Genomic DNA, 20,323 nt, shown 5'->3' on the forward strand with positions numbered 1-20,323 from the left:
ATTAAATAACTGAAAAAACTTCCAACTCGAATTCGAAATTACTAGTTGCATACATGTTGTGTGCAGTGGCTAGCTCTATGGATCCCTTTCCGGCGCGGGAATTTGCTGGGAACTATTGTCCGTGGTGGGTTGTGGTGGCGATGGAGGAAGGCACGTGCGGCGGCACGTGGGACAAGAGGAGTGAGAAGACAGCCACACCTGTATGCAGTGAGTATGGAATCCATGTTTGCACCTCCCCAGCACTCTGATCCCTTCCCCCTCCACAAACTCCGACAAGCAAATGGCGCACTCCGCCTCCTCCCCAGCCAGCCTCGCCTTCATCTCCGCCGAATAGAACAGCTCCGGCGCCCCCTCCAGGCACGAAACTCCCGCCACATTGCTCTTCTGCTGAGCTTGAACCAATTCTTGCTGGGTCTGCGGAAGATGACTGTTATCGTCGTTGTCTCGTGGGCTGTTGTTGTCGTCGCTCCCGCCGCCGCGGAGGAAGCAGCGGATGGCGGCGTTGAGGCCCAAAGCACAAATGAGGGCGGAGAGGAGGATGATGATGACCATGGCCGCGTTGGCCTCGAACTCTTTGGAGCCAGAGTAGGGCCACCAGCGGCAGGTGTGCGAAACGCATGTCGTTTGTCTGGTGGGGGGAGGGGAGGATAGCGACGGAGAGAGGTGGACGAAGCCAAATTCAGCTACTTGGGATGCTGCTGATAGCTCCAGTGATCTTCTTGGCGGTGGTGGCGGTCTCATTTATGTTTTGTTTTAAATTGGTCTGTTTTTCTGATGATCCAGCTCTCTTTTTGCAGAAAGGGGAATGTTTTATATTAATTCTGGGGTATTTTTTTTTCTCTTTTCTTTTTTTGGGTTCTTTGGCTTCTGATATGAGGTTGTTGGATGATGATGAAGAGAGAGAGACAGAGAGAGAGAGAGAGAGAGTGATTGCGTGAGTGTTGAGATTAGGATGATTTATAGGTCTTAAGGCAGGAAGAAATGCATACGTGTAGTTGAGGTTTTACATTATTTTGCCTGGTGGCTTTTGAAACAAATTTGTCATTCACATGTGTGGGGCATACGATTCTCACTGTCTACCTTCTTCTGGGAGCTTCGTCCACTCCAAACTATTATATTTATACCTCACAAATGGTTAAGTAATAATAAAAATCGCAAATTTGAACGTACTTAGCACTTGAAGTTATGTGTTGGAGTCTCGTCTCTTTCAATATCTTTTGTATTAAAAGGTACTTAATCTCGCTTAATACATATGATTGATATATGTGATTGCGAGAATTCGGATTTCTTTTTGAAACCCAACAAGAATTATAAGAATTTTACTCGTTTAAAAAAAAAAAGGTGGAAAAAGTAAAATTCCCAACCATTATTAGGTTGACTATGAGTGTGGGTCTAGCATCTAGTACTTGATAGTTTTATCTCTACTTTGGTTGTTTGACATGGCATATGATATCTTGTTGCAAGAAGAATATAACACAACTTGAGCTAACAATATACTCGTGTTATGTAACACAAGTCTTTGATTTAATTACAATCTGCGACTAGGTTAGAGGGAAAGGAATGATTCTTTTTCCAAACACAAAGAATTAGGTCTCCTTAATTCCTACACTTAATTTGGTTTAGGATCTGCTTTGTCACAGTGAAGTAAACAATTTATAAAAAAAAATTAAAAAAGTCATGAACATGCAGTCTCATAGAGGCAGGAAGATTCATATCTATCCAAATGTACAGGGTTATAGGAGACATTGCATTCTTTCTCATGATTGCAAAGAAATTATGACATATCAAGATGCCAAATGAAAATCCAATTTTGACACGTATTTGAAACTTCTACTTCAATCAATGCATAAAGTTTTAATTTATGGACTCTTAATTTATCGATACTTTTTATTTTATTTTGGGTTTAATATAAAAAAGAGTTCTAATTTCAGATCTCTTCTTTTTCAAAGTAGATGGGATGGGAGTTATCAACACATGAATGAATATTTACATCGATTTCCACCATCAAGCAGCTTCATGTATATCTGCTGAACTCCTTTTTCCTTCTTATTTAACACATTAATTTTGGTTAGTTTTTGTCTAAAATGATGATTTGATCTAAGTCGACAAGGTTCTCTCAATGGAACTAGCCGGCCTTGATCCACTGGAAACAACAAAGGAAAAGAGAGGAATAACAATGATTATATTTATATGGTCAAGTGGAGCCGCTGGGTTTAGCGGATATATATATATAATTATCTGCAGAAAGATCTGTAATTGGCTTTTCTGTAGCCCAAGTTAACAAAAATCTGTGAGCTTCTGCTTCTGCTGCAATGTGCAGTCGACCCCCGACCCCATATGGCTTTTTTTTCAAGGTAAAAAACATGAAAAGTTAAAAAGCATTGAATTATGTGGATAAGCTGATAAGGGCAGGGAAGCTTTGTCTACAACTGAAACAAAGATTGTTTGCTTTTGGTATTATTTGGGGATAGAAAACAGAGGTTGGCTCTATTCTATTTTATATAATTGAGAGAGAGAGAGAGAGAGAGAGAGTTTGACACTTCTAAAACCCCATCCCATCCTTGTTTCCTTGATTGATTGCCAGATATTTAGAACAAATCAAAAAGATTACACGCCTAATGAAGAAAACTACTTACTATATTCCTTTCAAATTTATCTTACGCTTTATAAAGAAAACTGACTATTTAACCAAACATTGGGAAGTATCACCAAATATACTCTTAGTTTCATACTTAGACATTATAACATCGTTTGGTGGTTTGGCATGGATGGATGGACTATTTCGATTAAATTTGACTAATGTCTTGATCTTTGTTTGATAAACTTACTAAATTGAACAATAATCCAACATATTACGCCTTACAATACAAGTATCGTCTAGAGGGTTGTGATTTATACATACAAGCCTCATCTATAGAATTACAACTTATAAGAGCTGGCTTAAACTCAATTCTAATCATGTTCTGATCAAGCCACCAAACAAAGCCTAGATGACTAATATCCGTCAGCGTAGAAAATTCAAGATTACTTTTAAAATTATGGAAAATTTGATTTTTTAAATCTCATAAATTGAAGATAGGGCCACAATAGTCAATGAAAATGGGTATGGTATGGGGTTTAGAAGGACGGTTGCATAGTTTGGACCCACAAAGTCGGTTTATACAAGTGGAAAAAAAAAAAATTAATAAAACAAGAAATCACACCACCAGTTAAGCCAAGCTTAGCCATTTTGGAAATGAGTCAAAACTGAGGTTGCCAGCATCGCAGGGCAACTCAAAAACAGCAATTAATAGTAGGGATTTGGGACACATGTCCATGGCCCCCTAAAATCAATGCGTTTGGTTGAGGCCGCTTTCAGCTTCAGCTCAGCCCACTTTCTGTGCAGACCTACCAACCTCTGCCTGCCGTATCGTTCATTTTGCTTTTTTTTTTATTTTTTTTTTTTAAAACGTGTTTTGTGTGTCCCCACTTCTGCTTGGTGGAAATTGGCGTTTGGACTATGCAAATGGCGGATGTATACAGTAACAGTGCCGTGGCGACCAAGATATTCAGGTGGTAACGATTGAGGAAAGTGATGGGTTAAGTAAATATGTTGCAATCGCTCGGAGAAGGTTAAAAGACGTTAAATTTATGGGCCTTGAGATGAGAGGCACCAAACTGCTAACATCAACAATGTATGGTGGGTCGAATGAAAAACACTTTCCTTCTTATATTGTGACGTGTGATTCCACCATGCTAGTTTGATGAGTGCAGTGTAAACATCCGTGCATGAACCGGGCTCATTGGGTTGCAATGAAAGTGAGATGGTTAGTTTTGTCCGTACTTATAAGGAGCCAAATAGTGTTTTAGTTCAACGACTTGTGTTAGTTTTGCGAGTATATTGTGGACATCTAAGCCTCATACCACCCGCTTGAGTTGAAATGAAAGTTAGACAATTAGTTTTGTTCGTGTTTGTAAGAAGACACGATGTGTTCGCACATGCGGTGACACCACAGTGGAAAAGTGGCCGAACTCTCCTCTTATCTCCAAAGTGCATCAAATTCGATTCATATAAAAGACAATATTAAAGCAACTCAATATAATACTCCCTTTTCTAACGATTGACAAAAAAACAAAAAACAAAAAACAAAAAGGCCAAGCAGTGATCCGGGCAAATGACAAGTTTGTTTTTCAAGTGCAATATGGACATCTAAGCCCTACCCCGGCCCTCTCTTGTAAATTGAGACAGTTTCTTCATAGGTTTCGGCCAATATATTTCAGCCCACAATGAAAATGTCCCAAATGGAAATGGACCTATGATTCAATAGTTAGGCCCAATAGGCCGTGTTTCACTGGTTCAAGCAAATCCGAAGCAGTTTGGACAGCGTATGCTGCAACAAGTAAAATTGGTAGGAGTTGGAGGGACTGAGAAGCCGAGCTGTGAAATGGCGGTAGCATCTTCCTCCTTGTCGTCATTGTCATCGCCGGTACGGTGGTGGAGGACGGCGTTTCTGACCGTGAGAGACGAAACCCTAACAACTCCTCTGCGCACCCCAATCCCCGAACTCCTCCACCATTTCATCTTCTCCCATTCTCACGCTCTCCTCTCCGCCGCTCCCTCCCTCCCTCCCCAGGAAGTTACCTCCGATTTGCTGTTCGTCATGGAACTCATCACCACAAGGCCTCACGGCATTGAAGACATGACCGCTACCTTCACTCACACAACTCACTTGGTATGAACAGCAGAGAGTTTGGCTTTTTGCTTCTTTGCTTATTCGTTTTCGTTGTATATTGAGAATTATTGTCGTTTGATTCAGATCCATGACATCTCCCATCGTCTTCCTCTTGAGATCAATTCAGCTTCGTGGACTCTCATCCTCGACGCTTTTAACAAAATGCTTCGAGTTTTCGTCAGCTCTTCGACATTCACCCCCGTTATGGAAGCTCTACAGACCCTAAGGTAAGCTTCTATGGTTTTAATATCGATTCTGAGCAAATGTTCATCCTATTTGCGAATTCGATTGTAATTTGTAAAATTCGTTATCTTTAGACGTGTTATGAGCACGTATCAGAGGAAGTGTTCGACGGCGGATGAGATTCAGCTGGTTAAGTTCCTTCTGCGCATCATTGAGAGCTCTCATGCAGAGCTGAGTAGCTCATCACACTCAATCCGCAGCCAAAGCTCTGTTCTTGAAGCTGGAAAGAGAATGCCACTGTGGGAAAATCAGACCCTTGCATTTACTATGCTTGGAGAGACAATATCTAGAGTTGGCTCATCCTTGCCTGTGGACATCTGGAGATCAACGATTGAGGTCGCGATTCTCTTTTACACTTGTATTTGTGCGAATGTTTCTGTATATATGATGCTGATGCTGTTTTGCTGTGGACTAGGTTTTTAGGAAAGTGATGGATGGCTTGGCAGCTAAAAGCCTTGTGGAAGACACTGCTATGTCCAGGTATCCCGAGAGTCTCTAGTTTTGCTTGTTTCAACATGTAATACATGGATTCGTCATCCTTTATATATATGGCATGGCACTTGTGCTTTTGCAGGTTTTATTTATCTCTTCTGCATTGTCTGCATTTGACTCTCGCAGATCGTAAGTGTTCCCTTTCTGACCACGTAAGTTGCTTTTGTGTACCGAGATTAAAATCAACTAACAGAGTTGTATCCACTACCATTATGTTTCACACCTCCTGGATTTGATTATCCTTTCAGGTGTCAGGTTTTGTGGCTGCTTTGAGAATGTTCTTTTCCTATGGCATTAGTAGTAGAACTCAACTTACGTGTCCAGTAGTTGGTCAAAAGGAGAGGGAACTTAATTTAGCGAGCCTTAAGACGTGTTTGGAAGATCCTAAAAAAACTGATCATACCCCATATAGGCCTCCACACCTACGCCAAAGGGACAGTTCAAATACGAAGCAGACTGGAGCTCGGGGTTCTCAAAGTTTATCAGATCATGAATCTTCCGTACTTGATTTTGCATCATCAGATTCAGATTATAGTGACAGTGATGGATCAATTAAAGAGACTGAAAACATTCAGAAATCAAAAGTCAGAGTTGCTGCAATAGTTTGTATACAGGTAATTTTTGCAATTTCTTTTTGGTTCTTAACATTATCTCAGAAAGGTTATTTTGCAAAGCAATCTAGCATTTCTTTATGTGTTAAAAGTTTAAGGAAGGAAAATGTTAAAGTATGCAAATGTTTTTGTGATCTTGCTGGAGAAGTTAATATATTTTGAATACCTTACTCTTTGAAGTTGATTTTGTGAGCTGGAATACTAGTTAATTTTATGAATTTAACAAGATTTTAACAAAATGACGTGGTTTCATTATCCATTATATGTGGAGAAATTGGTATGGTGCCTTTTGAGCATGAAATCTTTAATGTCTGCACATTTACATTATTTCCTTTGTTAATTTGGCAAAGGATCTTTGTCAAGCCGATTCCAAATCATTTACTAGCCAATGGACGCTGCTTTTGCCAACAAGTGATGTTCTACAACCTAGGTAAAGCATCCTAATTCCTCCTCTTCATGAATGGTTCATTTCATAAACTTAACTATCTATCACCAAATTTTCATTCTCACTTATTTCATGTTACCTTCTGATTTACAGGAAGTATGAAGCAACACTAATGACATGCTTGCTATTTGATCCTTATCTAAAGGTGTTGTTCACTGTTCTTTCTTATTATATTTAGTCACCACACTTCCTTTTCGTGAATTATTTGACACCTATGCCCTGCGGTTTATGTAGAGATAACTTTGTATTTATGCCATGTGGCATGACAATTCTTTTTCTCATTTTCATAACTTTCAAACATATTCTCATGGTCATGTAGTAATTTTTCTCTAGTGGTGCTTCTAGCTGACATGTGCTTCTTTGTGGTTCCCAGGCACGGATTTCATCTGCCTCAACCCTGGAAGCAATGTTGGATGGTCCATCTTCAGTTTTTCTGCAGGTAGCAGAATTCAAGGAATCTTCTAAACGTGGATCCTTCACCGCTCTTTCAAGTTCCCTTGGACATATACTCATGCAGCTTCATACAGGTTTGTGAAAGCAGTAATGCTGCACAAATTTATTTTTGGTGCAATAATATTACTTTTTACTCGTTCAAGTATTTTTTGGTTATCTTGATGTTGCAATAATTTTATGATGTATCTGGTGTAGGTATTTTATACTTAATTCAACGTGAAAGTCATAGTAGATTGATGGCATCCTTGTTCAAGATTCTCATGCTTTTGATATCATCTACACCGTATGAATTCTCCTCCCCAAAATATCTTATTGTTGAGGATTTTTTTTTCATTCTTGGTTTTGTTTTAACGTGATTTAGTATTTACTCCATTGTATCTTCTTATGTTGTTTTTTTAAAGCTGTATTCAGATTCCAAAACCTCGTGTTAGAACAAACTTTAGTGTATACTTTTCATAATTCAATTCCGAAATTGGGCACAAGTGATATGGCTTACAGCTTTAAATGCATTGATATTACCTGTTTGGGCTTGAATATTTTCCTTACCCACTTTTCTTACTTTTGGGTGAGAAAGTCATCTCCTTCACATTAGGATCTGATTTGGAAACCCTAGCAGCATTTGCAAAAGTTTTCCCAGTGTCCACTACAACTATCAAGGTGCACTTGCCCATCTTAGTTCCCTGTTAGCCTCTGTGTAGCAGGCCTCGGCACACGTCTTCTAGGACAAGTTGGATGCTTAGTCCGTAGTCATGGAAATAAATGAAATGATTAGGCTCTGAACAGACTGAAGAATCTTGAGAGAGGCTTTTGGATAGTAAACTTAACTTATGCATATAGAAGTACATTGAATTCTTATTTTGATAAGACCTGTAATTTGGGAACTGACTTTTATCTGGACACCCCATTAACTTAGCCATAGCCTTCCATCAGGATTCTTTTCCAACCAAATTAATTGGTACACCATCATTAGCTTTCTATTGATATTCATGTGTTTAAGATATTTGCCGGTTATAATCTTGACAACCAGTGGTATTTTTTATATTTTTGATTTATGGCAATCCTGTGTATTTAAGTTGAGCTCTGTAATCATGGGCGTTTATAATATACAATGCCACAGAACATATATTATTAAAAAAGAGAAATAAAAATAAAAATGTATTGTGGAGAGGATTTGAAAAATGGCCCGGCCTGCTTTGACTGCTGATTCTTTATAATAGCATTTTATTTATTTTATTAGATACTTGTGGACACAACAGATCCGATGCATGATTTTACTGCTGACTTTTTTGAGGAAAACCTTGTGTACTTATTGTTTCTATCGATGATCATTCTACAGATATTCAAGAATGCCTGGAGAATTGTTGCCAACAGTTTTTACATCTCTACAAGAAAGGATAAAAAATGGGTTTTCATTCAAAAGTGATCAGACTGGTCTGCTGGTTAGTCATCCCTTTCTCTTTTTATTTTGCTGATACAGTACGCAAATGATATCTGTGATGCCTGCCTTTCCTCAATGTGATATCTTATACAATTTTTTATATCATTTGACAGGCTTCTTGTATTAGTTGCTTGACAACAGCTCTGAATATCTCACCATCTTCACTGCAAGTTAAAGAAATGCTTCTGATTGAGATATCTAATGGTGAGCTTAATTTTGGTGGCCTAATAAGATTAAATTTACTGGTGCTCATGTTTGCTAATTCCTAAGCTACACTGTCCTATTGAATTTCAAACTTTTTCTCATTTTTCTGTGCCTTCTGCCAGGTTTTGATGAGGCTAAAAAGAAGGCTGGTGTTCTTTGTACATTATTTCAATTTTCAGAACAAGTGACCAACCCAACGATATGCTTTGAGGCTCTTCAGGTAATTGACATCTGATAATCAGGTTTTAATAGCAGTTCTGATTTTTTTTCTGGCCAACCATGAGCATGCCATCTGCTGACATGAAATGTGTGTGGTTTTCCTGATAGTGTCTTTTCTTCTGTGCACATGTTTAATTTCTTTTTTTTTTCCTTCCGAAGTATTATGGTGGATAAAGGCATGTGGCAATGTCGATAAATGGGATTATTATATCTAAGGAAGATGTTGCATTACATTGCTTGCTTTGTTTCTTACAGGCTCTTAGGGCTGTTTCACACAATTACCCAAGTATTATGTGTTCCTGTTGGAAACAAATTTCCGCCATGGTTTATGGTCTTTTGAGGGCAGCTACTCCTGAAGTTCCTGCAGGGTCTTGGAAGGGGCATACCGGAAATTTTGTTGGATTTCTTGGGGAAAAAGTCATTACAGCTGCTATTAAAGTAAGTGTCTTTTAATATCTTTTGGTTTTCCTCCTCAAAAAAAAAAAACGTAGTTTTCCTTGGGTGAATCTCTTTGTTTTACACTAGAAAATAAGACAAAATCTTGGAAGTATTTTAGGCCAGTGTAATGATTTTTCCCCTCTGTGGACATATGCGATGATCCTTTAATGTCAATTGTATCAGGTTTTGGACGAATGTCTACGTGCAATATCTGGATTTAAAGGAACTGAAGATCCTTTAGATGATAAATTACTTGATGCCCCATTTATTTCTGACTGTGTAAGGATGAAGAAAGTTTCATCGGCTCCTTTGTATGAACCAGAGAGCTCAGAAAATACTAGAGATGAACCCACATCAAGTCAATCCGGAAATGAACAGTGGTGTGAGGCAATTGAGAAGCATATGCCTTTGGTTCTACACCACACTTCTGCAATGGTTAGTTGATATAAACTATTGACCTTTGATCACATAACTTGTTTGAATAAATAAGAAAACCTTGTAAATGTTGTCAAAGCCAGAGTTCTGGCAGATTACAAAACCTTGTCAAAGCATACAAATAGTTGTCAAGGAATTTGAGGGAAAAATAACTTTATATGAAGCACTGTAAAATAGTAAAAAGAGATGTATCTATTGCTAAAATGGTAGAAAAGAACATGTTCTTTTCATTTGGCGACTATCACCATTTGGCCCACGGGAGAATATGGTCATTTGATCATATGATTGAACCGCTGAAACCTCCAAATATAACTCCCTATTTGAGAGCAGGATGGAGAGCATCCAAATCCTGCCCAAGTTGGGTAAATCTACCTAATGCAGAGGAGATATCTTTCTGTGTTTTTATCTCTCTGAACTGTTTCCTTTTTCTTGAAGGTGAGAGCTGCCTCGGTTACTTGTTTTGCTGGTATAACTTCTTCTGTCTTTTTCTCATTCTCTAAGGAAAAGCAAGACTTCATTCATTCTAATTTAGTAAGTTTTCTTGTTACTAATTGTTGGTGCTTTACTTTAACTGCTCTTCTCGGTAAATGGAACAGAAAGCTTTTTCTTATTAGCTATACCTACAAAATCTTTTTAGGTTCGTTCTGCTGTAAATGATGATGTGCCTTCAGTTAGGTCAGCTGCTTGTCGAGCCATTGGCGTCATTTCATGCTTTCCTCAAGTTTCTCAAAGGTGATTTTGGAATGTTTTTTAATGACATTGATTGATTTCTCAGAATTCGTTTTATCTGTTATTGATTTGATCCTTTATCAATTTTGTGCTTTGTTTTGTTCCTTGGACAGAAATTCACTAAGAACTTAATTATACAGTGCAGAGATCCTTGATAAGTTTATTCATGCTGTGGAGATTAACACTCGCGATCCCTTGGTCTCGGTATTTTCTTATTCCCTAATTTTATTTTCTATTTAATGAAGTGGGCGTTTCATTTCGTTTCTTAAGCAGTCAAACCTTTCCTTTAATTCTTATTTCAGGTGCGAATAACTGCTTCTTGGGCTGTGGCAAACATATGTGATTCTATTCGTCATTGTATTGATGATTTTGCCTTGAAACAGTCTGGAGGTCAGCTTATATTTAGAAGAGTGATATATCAAATGCATTTGCACTGTATCATTGTCTTTTCAAACTATAATCTTCTCTCTCTTTTTTCCCTTTTTGTATAGGCTCTCCTGAAATCTCTAAATTATTCACATTATTAACTGAGTGTGCTTTGCGTCTGACTAAGGATGGAGACAAGGTAAATATTTTAATAAGCCAAGTCATTTGAAATCTTTTACTCTGTAATAGTTAAACAAGATGTTAATAAGCCAAGTGAAATCTTTTATCAACATTTAATAAGGTCATGGTTGCATGTAAAAAGTTAATAGATGGTAGATGATTATGGTTATTAAGGATTTATGCACAACTATTTTTTGCTTTATTCCAGTATTTGTAGTCAGTTGTATGTACATCTCTCACAGCTCTGAGTCTTTTCTTTTCCCTAATGTCAGATTAAATCAAATGCTGTAAGGGCTCTAGGGAATCTTTCAAGATCTATCAAATATATGAGTGATAGTGACAGGACAGTGGACAATAAGGGCTCATCTCTAAAGAGCACTAAACCTGGAGGAATTACCGTCAAGCAATTACAGGGCAGGAAGCCAACAAGATGTATCAATATCACACCATCCAGCTTCTTTGGGAGATTCACGTTGGCTTGAAAAGGTCGTTCAGGCATTTATTTCTTGTGTTACGACTGGTAATGTTAAGGTATCATATTCAGTCCTAACTATTCCGAAATTCTTTTCTAATTTGAATGGAATGGTTGAGACTGCATCCTCGTTATTATATTTTGTTCTCTACTTTTTTTTACTGTGCATTTAACAGGTCCAATGGAATGTTTGTCACGCTTTGAGCAACCTGTTTCTGAATGAGACATTAAGACTGCAAGACACGGATTGGTACAGTGAGACAACCAGTTACAATGCCATTTGTTTGCTAATATAGTTCTGTGTGAGATCAATTTACATCCTAAAGTATGAAAGTGAGCTCTTAATTTAAAATGAAAAAAACTAAGTATGCATAGTTTTCTGACAGGGCTTCATCTGTATTTAGTATTCTACTACTACTATTACGTGATTCTTCGAACTTTAAGATCAGGATCCAAGCTGCTGCTGCTCTGGCGGTGCCAGCATCAGTACTTGGTAAGTAATAGGGTAACTTTATTATTCTACATCAGTTATCAGTCTCAACCAAAGTTCAATTTTTGACTATTATCGGTTGCATTGGTTGACTGCCATCTCATTGATACATTCTTGATCAAGATATCTTGCTTGTTTTGTTTTGTTTTGTGTGAGGGGTTTTTTAATCATTCCTTCATAAAATCTAGAAATTGATCATTTCCAAAAATAAATAATTATGGAAATTGAAATAGAAGGCTATTGGTTTGTGTTGCAGATTATGGGGAATCCTTCTCCGATGTCATCCAGGGTCTGGTGCATATATTAGAGAATCAAGGTTCAGACCATATTGCATCACCATCAAATTTCAAATATAGAGTTGCACTTGAAAAGCAGGTCAGTAATCTGAATCATTTGCACCTGAGCAGATATATGGGTTAATGTTGGTCAAAACCATTCATTTTGGTTACATGTGCGCGTGTGTGTGTGAGCCTGAGGTATATGATGTGTTTTAATAGTTTTTTCTTGTGCCTGGTTCAGTTGACCTCAACCATGCTGCATGTTCTTATCCTCGCTTCAAGCTCTGATCATGAACCCGTCAAAGATTTTCTTGTGAAAGTAAGTGTTTCTTATGAGTACATTAAATTAACCTGATCCATATAGTGTGTGTGGAAACTTAGGTATGAGTTTTTCTTTTGTCTGTTTCTCACTCATTTTTCTTTCTGCTGCATATAGAAAGCCTCATTCCTTGAAGATTGGTTCAAGGCACTGTGCTCGTCACTAGGAGAGACAAGTTGTCAAGCGGAAGTTGAAAACGATAAGTTCATTGAGAATCCGAAGAAAGAGATGATACGTAACGCAATTGGGTCGCTAATTCAATTGTACAATTGGAGGAAGCATCATGCAATTGCGCAGAAATTTGACAAGTTAGTGAACAGCATCCAGTGAGTTCTCTCAGTTACGGGAAATGCTGCTCTTTGAAGACAAATATTTAATTGTGATATGAGATTGTAGGGAAGCACCGTCGGGTGGCTGTTAGACATACGAGGGGGCTCTTCAGGATCATATGCTAATTAGGTTGTAGCTCTATCCTTTTCTTTTCTTTTCTTTTTTTCCTTATTTGGTGCCTTTTTCTTGGGTATGGGTAGGGTATGGATGGGGTTGGTTAAGATCCTAAATAGGTGAAATTTGTTGTATTGTTGTGCATATATAATATTATGGTTGTCCTTTATTTAATTTATGACCTTATTGTATGGTTTCTGTGGACTAAAATATAGAAGTTCCTTTCGGCTATAAATTCTCGAAGTTTAGAAGCCAGCCATTTCAGTGTTTCAGTGTCAACAAATGTGTAGTGTTTGGGTGACCTTCGGATGGTGATTTAATGAGTACTCATTCAACCCTATGGACCCCTTTCCCTGCGGATTCTTATATACGACAACAAAATCACAAGGGTGGTCCAGCTTTTGTGAGAGTGGTTTCGCATCCACTTGGTCGGAATTCCGAATTCCTCCCATATTTTTACCTACTTGGGTCCCATTCAATAAACTTACCTAACTGGGTCCCATTTAATAAACTTACCTAACTGGGTCCCATTCAATAAACTTAAACGTAAAATAGAAATTGTTCGGAAATTTTTGAAAGTCACATAAATGATAATGAAGAACGGACTGTCCCTCTCTTTCCTTCTCCATCCCATGGATCAAATGTAGGAGTGATTGAAATCCTTCCACGATTACAGAAGCAACGCTGCAGAAAATGAAAGCTCAAATCAAAATCCCGATCAAATTTCCCCATCCAAATGTATCTGTCAACGGTAGAAGCTACTAATTTATAACTAATTATTTATTGATCCAGAGAAAGGTTTTGATCGAGAACAAGCATTTTACCAGTTAAACTTGGTGTGTGTGAAAAGTGAGGATAAATATGCTGCGTGTTTGGACTGGAGAAGTAGTGGAGGAAGGTCGGCGGATAAATTTTAGAATGAAGATAATTACTTCATAGATAAATTATAATAAAACTACCAGGTGATAATTATTGAGGGAAAAAGAAGTACCCAAAAGTCCCGTTTGCTTTTTGACCCACGAAATGAAAAAGGCGTCACGTAGCCAAAACTTTCAGTCACTTTTATGCCTCATCTTGATTCTTCTCGTTTTGATGGATGTACGTCGGCGTGGTTATCTAATACAGTACTCTAAAATACAAATCATCTTTCACCTGTGTTATAATACGTGGATTAATAACGTCATGTGACGAAGTGATAATTCTTTGTATTTTCAGTTTCTTATTAGACGACCAACATGTAAGTGTTCTTCCACCTCCATTTGAGAATAAACAAGTGTCCTAATTAATGCCAAGGACGAAGAGAAGGTAGGAAACAAAATTATGATCATGTCATGACTTTTAAAAATGGGAAGAAAAGTCCAGTACTCCTCAAAGGCCCCCTTTTATCTCAACTTTAAGATCATCATCACATCACTCTCTTCTCAATTCCAAATGTATGCATGCTTGCTCTCCTCTAAAACAAGACTGTTGCATGGCACAATTGCATAATTGCATGATTGAATTAGGTTTTTCCTATCATACAAGCGCATTAATATTTGAATCCCACGTCAGCATCTACGTGTGGGGTCAAAAGGCCGTACTGATAATAATGCAGCCAACATTATGGGACACAATTGACAAACATAAATATTTGCCATCACGTGATCTTCCTTTGCAATTTAGCTCCTCCCTTTGTCCCTCTCAACCCCTATTACGTTGGTCCATCCTTATCAATTTGCACGTACGTAAATATATTTTGGGGGTTATGTGTTTTGCACGTACATCTTGTATTATGTGACAGCTTATTTATTTATTTTCTGATTAAGTTCCTTTTTTATTTTTTGTAAGCGATATCGACGAGAGAGATTTAATCACAGGACATCATATGTAGAAATAACTATTCTTAATCATCTGTTCTCAACAAGTATTGATGTGAGAGTTAATAATGCAAGTCTCCAGCATTGGGTAGAAGAAGATGCCCTTCAACGTATGACTCGTGATAAAACAGATGCTCAGGGAGTGGAACCAAAAAGAAAAAGAAAAAAAAAAGATTGTGGTTCTTGGGATGTCCATTTTATTATGTGAGATGAACAGGTTTGGATTGTTTAGCAATTTAATGCAGCCCAGATTGGATGCAGAAGACAGCTGTGGGTGCGTATTGCGGAGGGGGGAGGTGAACAGAAACCATAAAATAAATAAATATCAAACAGTGTTGCTACTTTTGCAGTGAAGCTTAATTAACTATAACTATCAGTCTGTCAGTGGCTTTTAGCATTATTTTTGGATTATCAATTATTAATTGTAACCTAAAAATATGGTAACAGTTTATACATTAAATTAAATAAAAAGAAAACTAAAATTAATTTGTGTTTTTGCTTTTGAAAAGAAAAATTGGTGAGGAGCATTTTGAGGGTGGTCACTTGGTCAAAGTCTCTCTCTCCCTCTGTTTTGAGGAGCCGCAAATGTCGTATAGTGGACAATATCCACGCTCCTCCTTCTGCTCACTCTCAATAGCCTCCGATGAGTCTCTTAGCTCCTTCTCTGTCTATTTTTAGATAAAACAAATTACTCAAAGACCTGAATCAAACAAACAAACAAACACCCAATCACAACTACTCCCATCTCTCTCTCTCTCTCTCTCTCTCTGCTTCTTCTTTCACTTTTCCTCCATTTGAAAATAAACAAACGAAAGAGAGATAATTGCTTGAACAAAAATACTCACCAATCCCCACTTGCCCATTTCCTGTAATCGCGGAGACTTTTAAACCTTTCTTTCCTCATGTATCCTATTCTTATTATATAACCTTTTTGGCTCTTCCCTCTGCTTCTTCTTTTCAATTTTTAATATTTCCTCAATCGTGAATTAAAGAAATATGAAAACAAATACGACTTGAAAACACCCTTTTTAGTTTTTACTGTTCTGAGGTTGTATTTGAGGTAATACTGCACTGGGGGAGTCAGAAAGATAGAGGTAGAGATAGAGAGAGAGCCTTGGTTGAGATTTTCTTTTCTGGTAATAAAAAGCTCTGTCCTTTTAGAAGCCTTTTCTTTCCGTAGAGAAATACAAGTTACCCATCTGCAGCTGCTGCTGCTGCTGAGTACAATAATCTACATGTTTCCAGTGGATTTCTCTGCGGATTTATTGGGTTTTAGGCTGTTTCTTTCTGTGTTTTTTTGCCAATAAACTTTGGGGGGCCAAAAACAAGCAAAGAATAAAAAAAGGAAAAAGAAAGATTCAGACTTCAGTGGAGTTCTCTTTAAGTAGGGTGCTGAGTACCTTATTTTGTTTCTAGCTTCAACTTCTGTTGCTGGAAATAGGTACATTTCTGATTGCATATTCTTCTTTCTTCCTTTCATTTCTTTGATTTTGTTGTTTTTGTTTTCGTTATGTACACCATTATGCTCTGATCTTGTAGCTTTGCCTTTCCAGTGTTTGGATCTTGGACTTTTGCTCTGTGAAATTTGCCTTTTACTTATTTCTTTCTGTTTTCACATAATATATTTAAGTTTTATTGAGGGGGGTTGAGGTGGGGTAATGATTATACGTGGGGTTTATGATTTATGAATAAAGATTGAATCTTTACATATTTGACTGATAGAGTGTGATCTTTGATGTTTCGAATAAATTATGAAGTTTTAATTTATGTGGGTTGGGAACTTTTTCTTTTTATTTTTAGATAGTTATGAGTGGGACCTGTGATTTGTGAACAAGACCTGAATTCTTGGCATTTTAATTGATGATAGAGTGTGATCTGAATGCTTTCTTTGAATTGAAACTTTTGCAGAAAGAATAAAATGGCCAGGGACTATACTGGTGGATCACCAAAGCACCACCACCTAGAATCCAAGAAGAAGAGGCTTACTTGGATTTTCGGGGTTAGCGCACTCTGCGTAGTATGCTACATGTTAGGAGCTTGGCAAACCACTTCTTCTCCTGTCAATCGATCTGAGCTCTACCAAAGGGTGGGTTGTGATGAAACGTCTCAAAATCAAGGAGGGAACAACGCTTCCTCCTCCTCTCCCTCAGCAGCATCAGCATCATCATCATCACTTCACTTGGACTTTGAAAGTCATCATCAAGTGGATATCAACAAATCCGACGCAGTCCAAAAGTTCCCAGCATGCGACATGGCCTACAGTGAATACACTCCCTGCCAAGATCCGCAAAGGGGGAGGAAATTTGACAGAAAAATGTTGAAATACAGAGAGCGGCATTGCCCCACCAAGGAAGAACAATTGCTTTGCCTTATACCTGCTCCACCAAAGTATAAGACCCCTTTCAAGTGGCCTCAGAGCCGAGATTTTGCTTGGTATGACAACATCCCCCATAGAGAGCTCAGCATTGAGAAAGCTGTTCAGAATTGGATTCAAGTTGAGGGTGACAGGTTTAGATTCCCTGGTGGAGGCACCATGTTTCCACGGGGAGCTGGTGCATATATAGATGACATTGATGCTCTCATTCCTCTTAGTAAGGGCAACATCAGAACTGCAATTGATACAGGCTGTGGTGTAAGTATTATAGATTATGTGTCACTATTTTGAATTCCATATTTGAACATATAATTGAATCCACACACCTATGTATGGTGCCAGTAAATGCTAATACACTTTTCTGTTGGGGTATGAAGGTGGCAAGTTGGGGTGCTTACCTGTTGAGGAATGACATCTTGGCGATGTCTTTCGCGCCCAGAGATACACATGCAGCACAGGTCCAGTTTGCATTGGAGCGTGGAGTTCCGGCTATGATTGGTGTCTTGGCTTCGAAGAGGCTTCCCTACCCGGCGAGGGCTTTTGATATGGCTCACTGTTCCCGCTGCTTGATCCCTTGGCAGAATTATGGTAATGTGTCCATGTATCTCTGTTAGTTTGCTTCGACATGTTAGTGTCTCACATTAGTTGAGTTGAAGTGTTTTTGGGTTGAATACTTCACTATGGTATTAGGTGCGAGCAATGGTCGTACATTGGTTGGGATATTACTAAGTGATTAATAATTTAACCCAGATACATACCTATTGAACCAACTTTTGGGTTTGGTTTGACACTATTGAGGCTGTTGCCAAGCGTCTGTGCCCAACAAAATGTACAAGTTGAAGCGTTCTTAGGGGGGTGTATTCAATTAGGATTCTAGAGTGTTTAAACAAATTTTAAAAATCTTGGTGTGTTCAATTTGGATTTAAACATACTTTAAAAATAAATAAAAAAAGAGAAGTAAAATTCACCATTAATTTCATATGATCTGGTTTTGAATACATGTGGATTTTCCTTTGCACTTTTGGCCAGATGGTTTGTATCTAATTGAAGTGGACAGAGTTCTAAGGCCTGGTGGTTATTGGATTCTTTCTGGGCCCCCTATTCACTGGAAAAAACACTGGAGGGGATGGGAGAGAACCCAAGAGGATTTGAAGCAAGAGCAAGATTCTATTGAGGCTGTTGCCAAGCGTCTGTGCTGGAAGAAAGTGATTGAGAAGAATGACCTTGCAATCTGGCAAAAACCCATCAATCACGTTGAATGCATTAAAAGCAGGAGGGTATATAAGACACCACATATATGCAAATCAGACAATCCAGATATGGCTTGGTACTCCCTGAGCTTCATTCATAATATCATTTATTTGATTTGAAACACAAGTACTCCCGCTGTTAACTCTGTTTGTTGTGATATTTTTCGTGTTTAAAAGGGAGAAAGACATGGAAAATTGCATTACTCCTCTACCAGAGACAAGCAATCCCGATGATGTTGCTGGTGGGGCTTTGGAGAAATGGCCTGACCGTGCATTTGCTGTCCCACCTAGAATTAGCAGTGGTTCAATACCAGGCGTCACCGCGGAGATACTCCGGGCGGATGATCAACTGTGGAAGGAAAGGGTGGAACATTACAAGCGGATTATACCAATCTCTAAAGGACGATATCGGAATGTAATGGACATGAATGCTTACCTTGGTGGATTTGCTGCAGCAATATCAAAATATCCTGTGTGGGTTATGAACACTATCCCTGCCAATTCAAACCAGGATACTCTTGGTGTGATTTATGAACGGGGCTTCATCGGTACATACCAGGATTGGTGTGAGGCATTCTCAACTTATCCTAGAACATATGATCTCATCCATGCTGGCGGTGTCTTCAGTATATATCAGGACAGGTAAATCTCATTCCATGATAATTTTCCTTTGGTATTTTAATTTGTGATTTGGAGACCTCATGTGCTTTGTATATTGTTGCAGGTGTGACATAACATACATTTTGCTGGAGATGGATAGAATTCTGAGACCAGAAGGAACAGTTGTATTTAGGGATACTGTAGAGCTCCTTGTGAAAATAAAGGGCATTACAGACGGCATGAAGTGGAAGAGCCAAATTATGGACCATGAAAGTGGACCCTTTAATCCAGAGAAAATTCTTGTTGCTGTCAAAACTTACTGGACTGGTGAAGCCAAAAAAGAAAGCTAGTAGTAGCGTATTCTTTTTCTCTTTGCTTGCAATTCTCTTTTTCTATTTTTCTTTTATCCTTTCTTCTCTTGGTGCATCGTCATGTTATGCTCTGGGATTTTGTAAAAGAATATATCTGCGTCTAAGTGGCAAATTGGATAGTTTTGCTCAGTGATATTGCTTCATTTAGATAGTGAACTGGAAAATCTCCTTTCATGATTGACTTCTTGCTGATAATAGGAATGGTTAGGAGAGTGCTGATGCTCTAATTTTGTTTGATGGATGGCAATATGTTACAAGAAGCATTGTTATGCACATGATGCAAATGTGATGATGAATTTTGTAGGGGCTTTTTTCTTCTGGCAGATACAAATGGGCTGAGTTGCCGTAAGGAGCAAAATTGATGAAATTACTTCCTGTGTATGAGTTCAAAGATCAGATCCAAAAAATGTTTCAAAAGGATAGTGAAGCTTTAGAAAACACCCTGGTCACCTTCACCAACAAAAACAATGGCTGTTTATAGATGAATTCTTAGTGCTTACAAGTAGAATCTTAGCTTGGCATGAAAGGCTTGTGGTATGGGAGCAAAGTTGTCATGAGTTTAGCCTTAAAGGGAAAGAGCTGTGAGTTTCTATGAAAAACAAAAGTTCTAAGGAAAAGGAGGAAATTATTATCAGAGGTTTTGGCTAAGAAGATGAGAGAGGCTAGGCAATGGGTGGCTTAAGTGTTTTTCCATCAGCTCGATAGAGGTTCTGTCAAATATTAGAATGATATGTCAAGAGGAAAAACAAGGGGGAGAAGGATGAACTGAGCACGAAATTGCTAAGTTTTGGAGGTAAGAGAGGAAGCTTGCTCTCTGGATGTGGTTATTCATTTGTTAGGAAGAAGAGACCTTATATATAGCCGCTATAAGCTATTCTTTTCCAAGAAACCCTAATGGTTTCTA

General features: G+C 38.3%; 3 protein-coding genes across 4 annotated transcripts; 2 read left to right on the forward strand and 1 right to left on the reverse strand.

The window, feature by feature from the left end:
• Positions 1-6: 6 nt before the first annotated feature.
• On the reverse strand, positions 7-877 carry LOC103337891 (RING/U-box superfamily protein). The gene has a single exon (XM_016795751.2). It carries the CDS (start codon positions 739-741, stop codon positions 76-78), a length of 666 nt encoding a protein of 221 aa, XP_016651237.2. The 5' UTR covers positions 742-877; the 3' UTR covers positions 7-75.
• A 3,491-nt stretch (positions 878-4,368) lies between these two features.
• On the forward strand, positions 4,369-13,203 carry LOC103337911 (ARM repeat superfamily protein). Its single transcript, XM_089041329.1, is given in 27 exon segments — positions 4,369-4,712; positions 4,797-4,939; positions 5,030-5,291; positions 5,371-5,435; positions 5,530-5,599; positions 5,696-6,061; positions 6,409-6,488; positions 6,597-6,648; positions 6,877-7,030; positions 7,152-7,239; positions 8,293-8,395; positions 8,508-8,598; positions 8,721-8,818; positions 9,073-9,255; positions 9,439-9,690; positions 10,126-10,221; positions 10,328-10,422; positions 10,560-10,623; positions 10,722-10,809; positions 10,911-10,984; positions 11,238-11,351; positions 11,353-11,496; positions 11,614-11,687; positions 11,824-11,930; positions 12,184-12,302; positions 12,447-12,524; positions 12,642-13,203. Coding segments are annotated over 27 exon segments (3,561 nt in total). The 5' UTR covers positions 4,369-4,424; the 3' UTR covers positions 12,855-13,203.
• A 2,181-nt stretch (positions 13,204-15,384) lies between these two features.
• On the forward strand, positions 15,385-19,548 carry LOC103337893 (S-adenosyl-L-methionine-dependent methyltransferases superfamily protein). Of its 2 annotated transcripts, none has more exons than XM_008241063.3 (6): positions 15,385-15,960; positions 16,733-17,456; positions 17,576-17,786; positions 18,228-18,525; positions 18,626-19,090; positions 19,173-19,548. In XM_008241063.3, the coding sequence occupies exons 2-6, from the start codon at positions 16,743-16,745 to the stop codon at positions 19,396-19,398; spliced, it is 1,914 nt and encodes a 637-aa protein (XP_008239285.2). In that variant the 5' UTR covers positions 15,385-15,960; positions 16,733-16,742; the 3' UTR covers positions 19,399-19,548. The 2 variants fall into 2 exon arrangements, with proteins under 2 accessions (XP_008239285.2, XP_008239284.2); XM_008241062.3 differs by having other exon boundaries at positions 15,527-16,265.
• The last annotated feature ends 775 nt before the right edge of the window (positions 19,549-20,323 follow it).

This window comes from Prunus mume, linkage group LG7, assembly GCF_029339155.1.
Source record: "Prunus mume cultivar Tortuosa linkage group LG7, ASM2933915v1, whole genome shotgun sequence".
Classification (NCBI taxonomy): Eukaryota; Viridiplantae; Streptophyta; class Magnoliopsida; order Rosales; family Rosaceae; genus Prunus; species Prunus mume.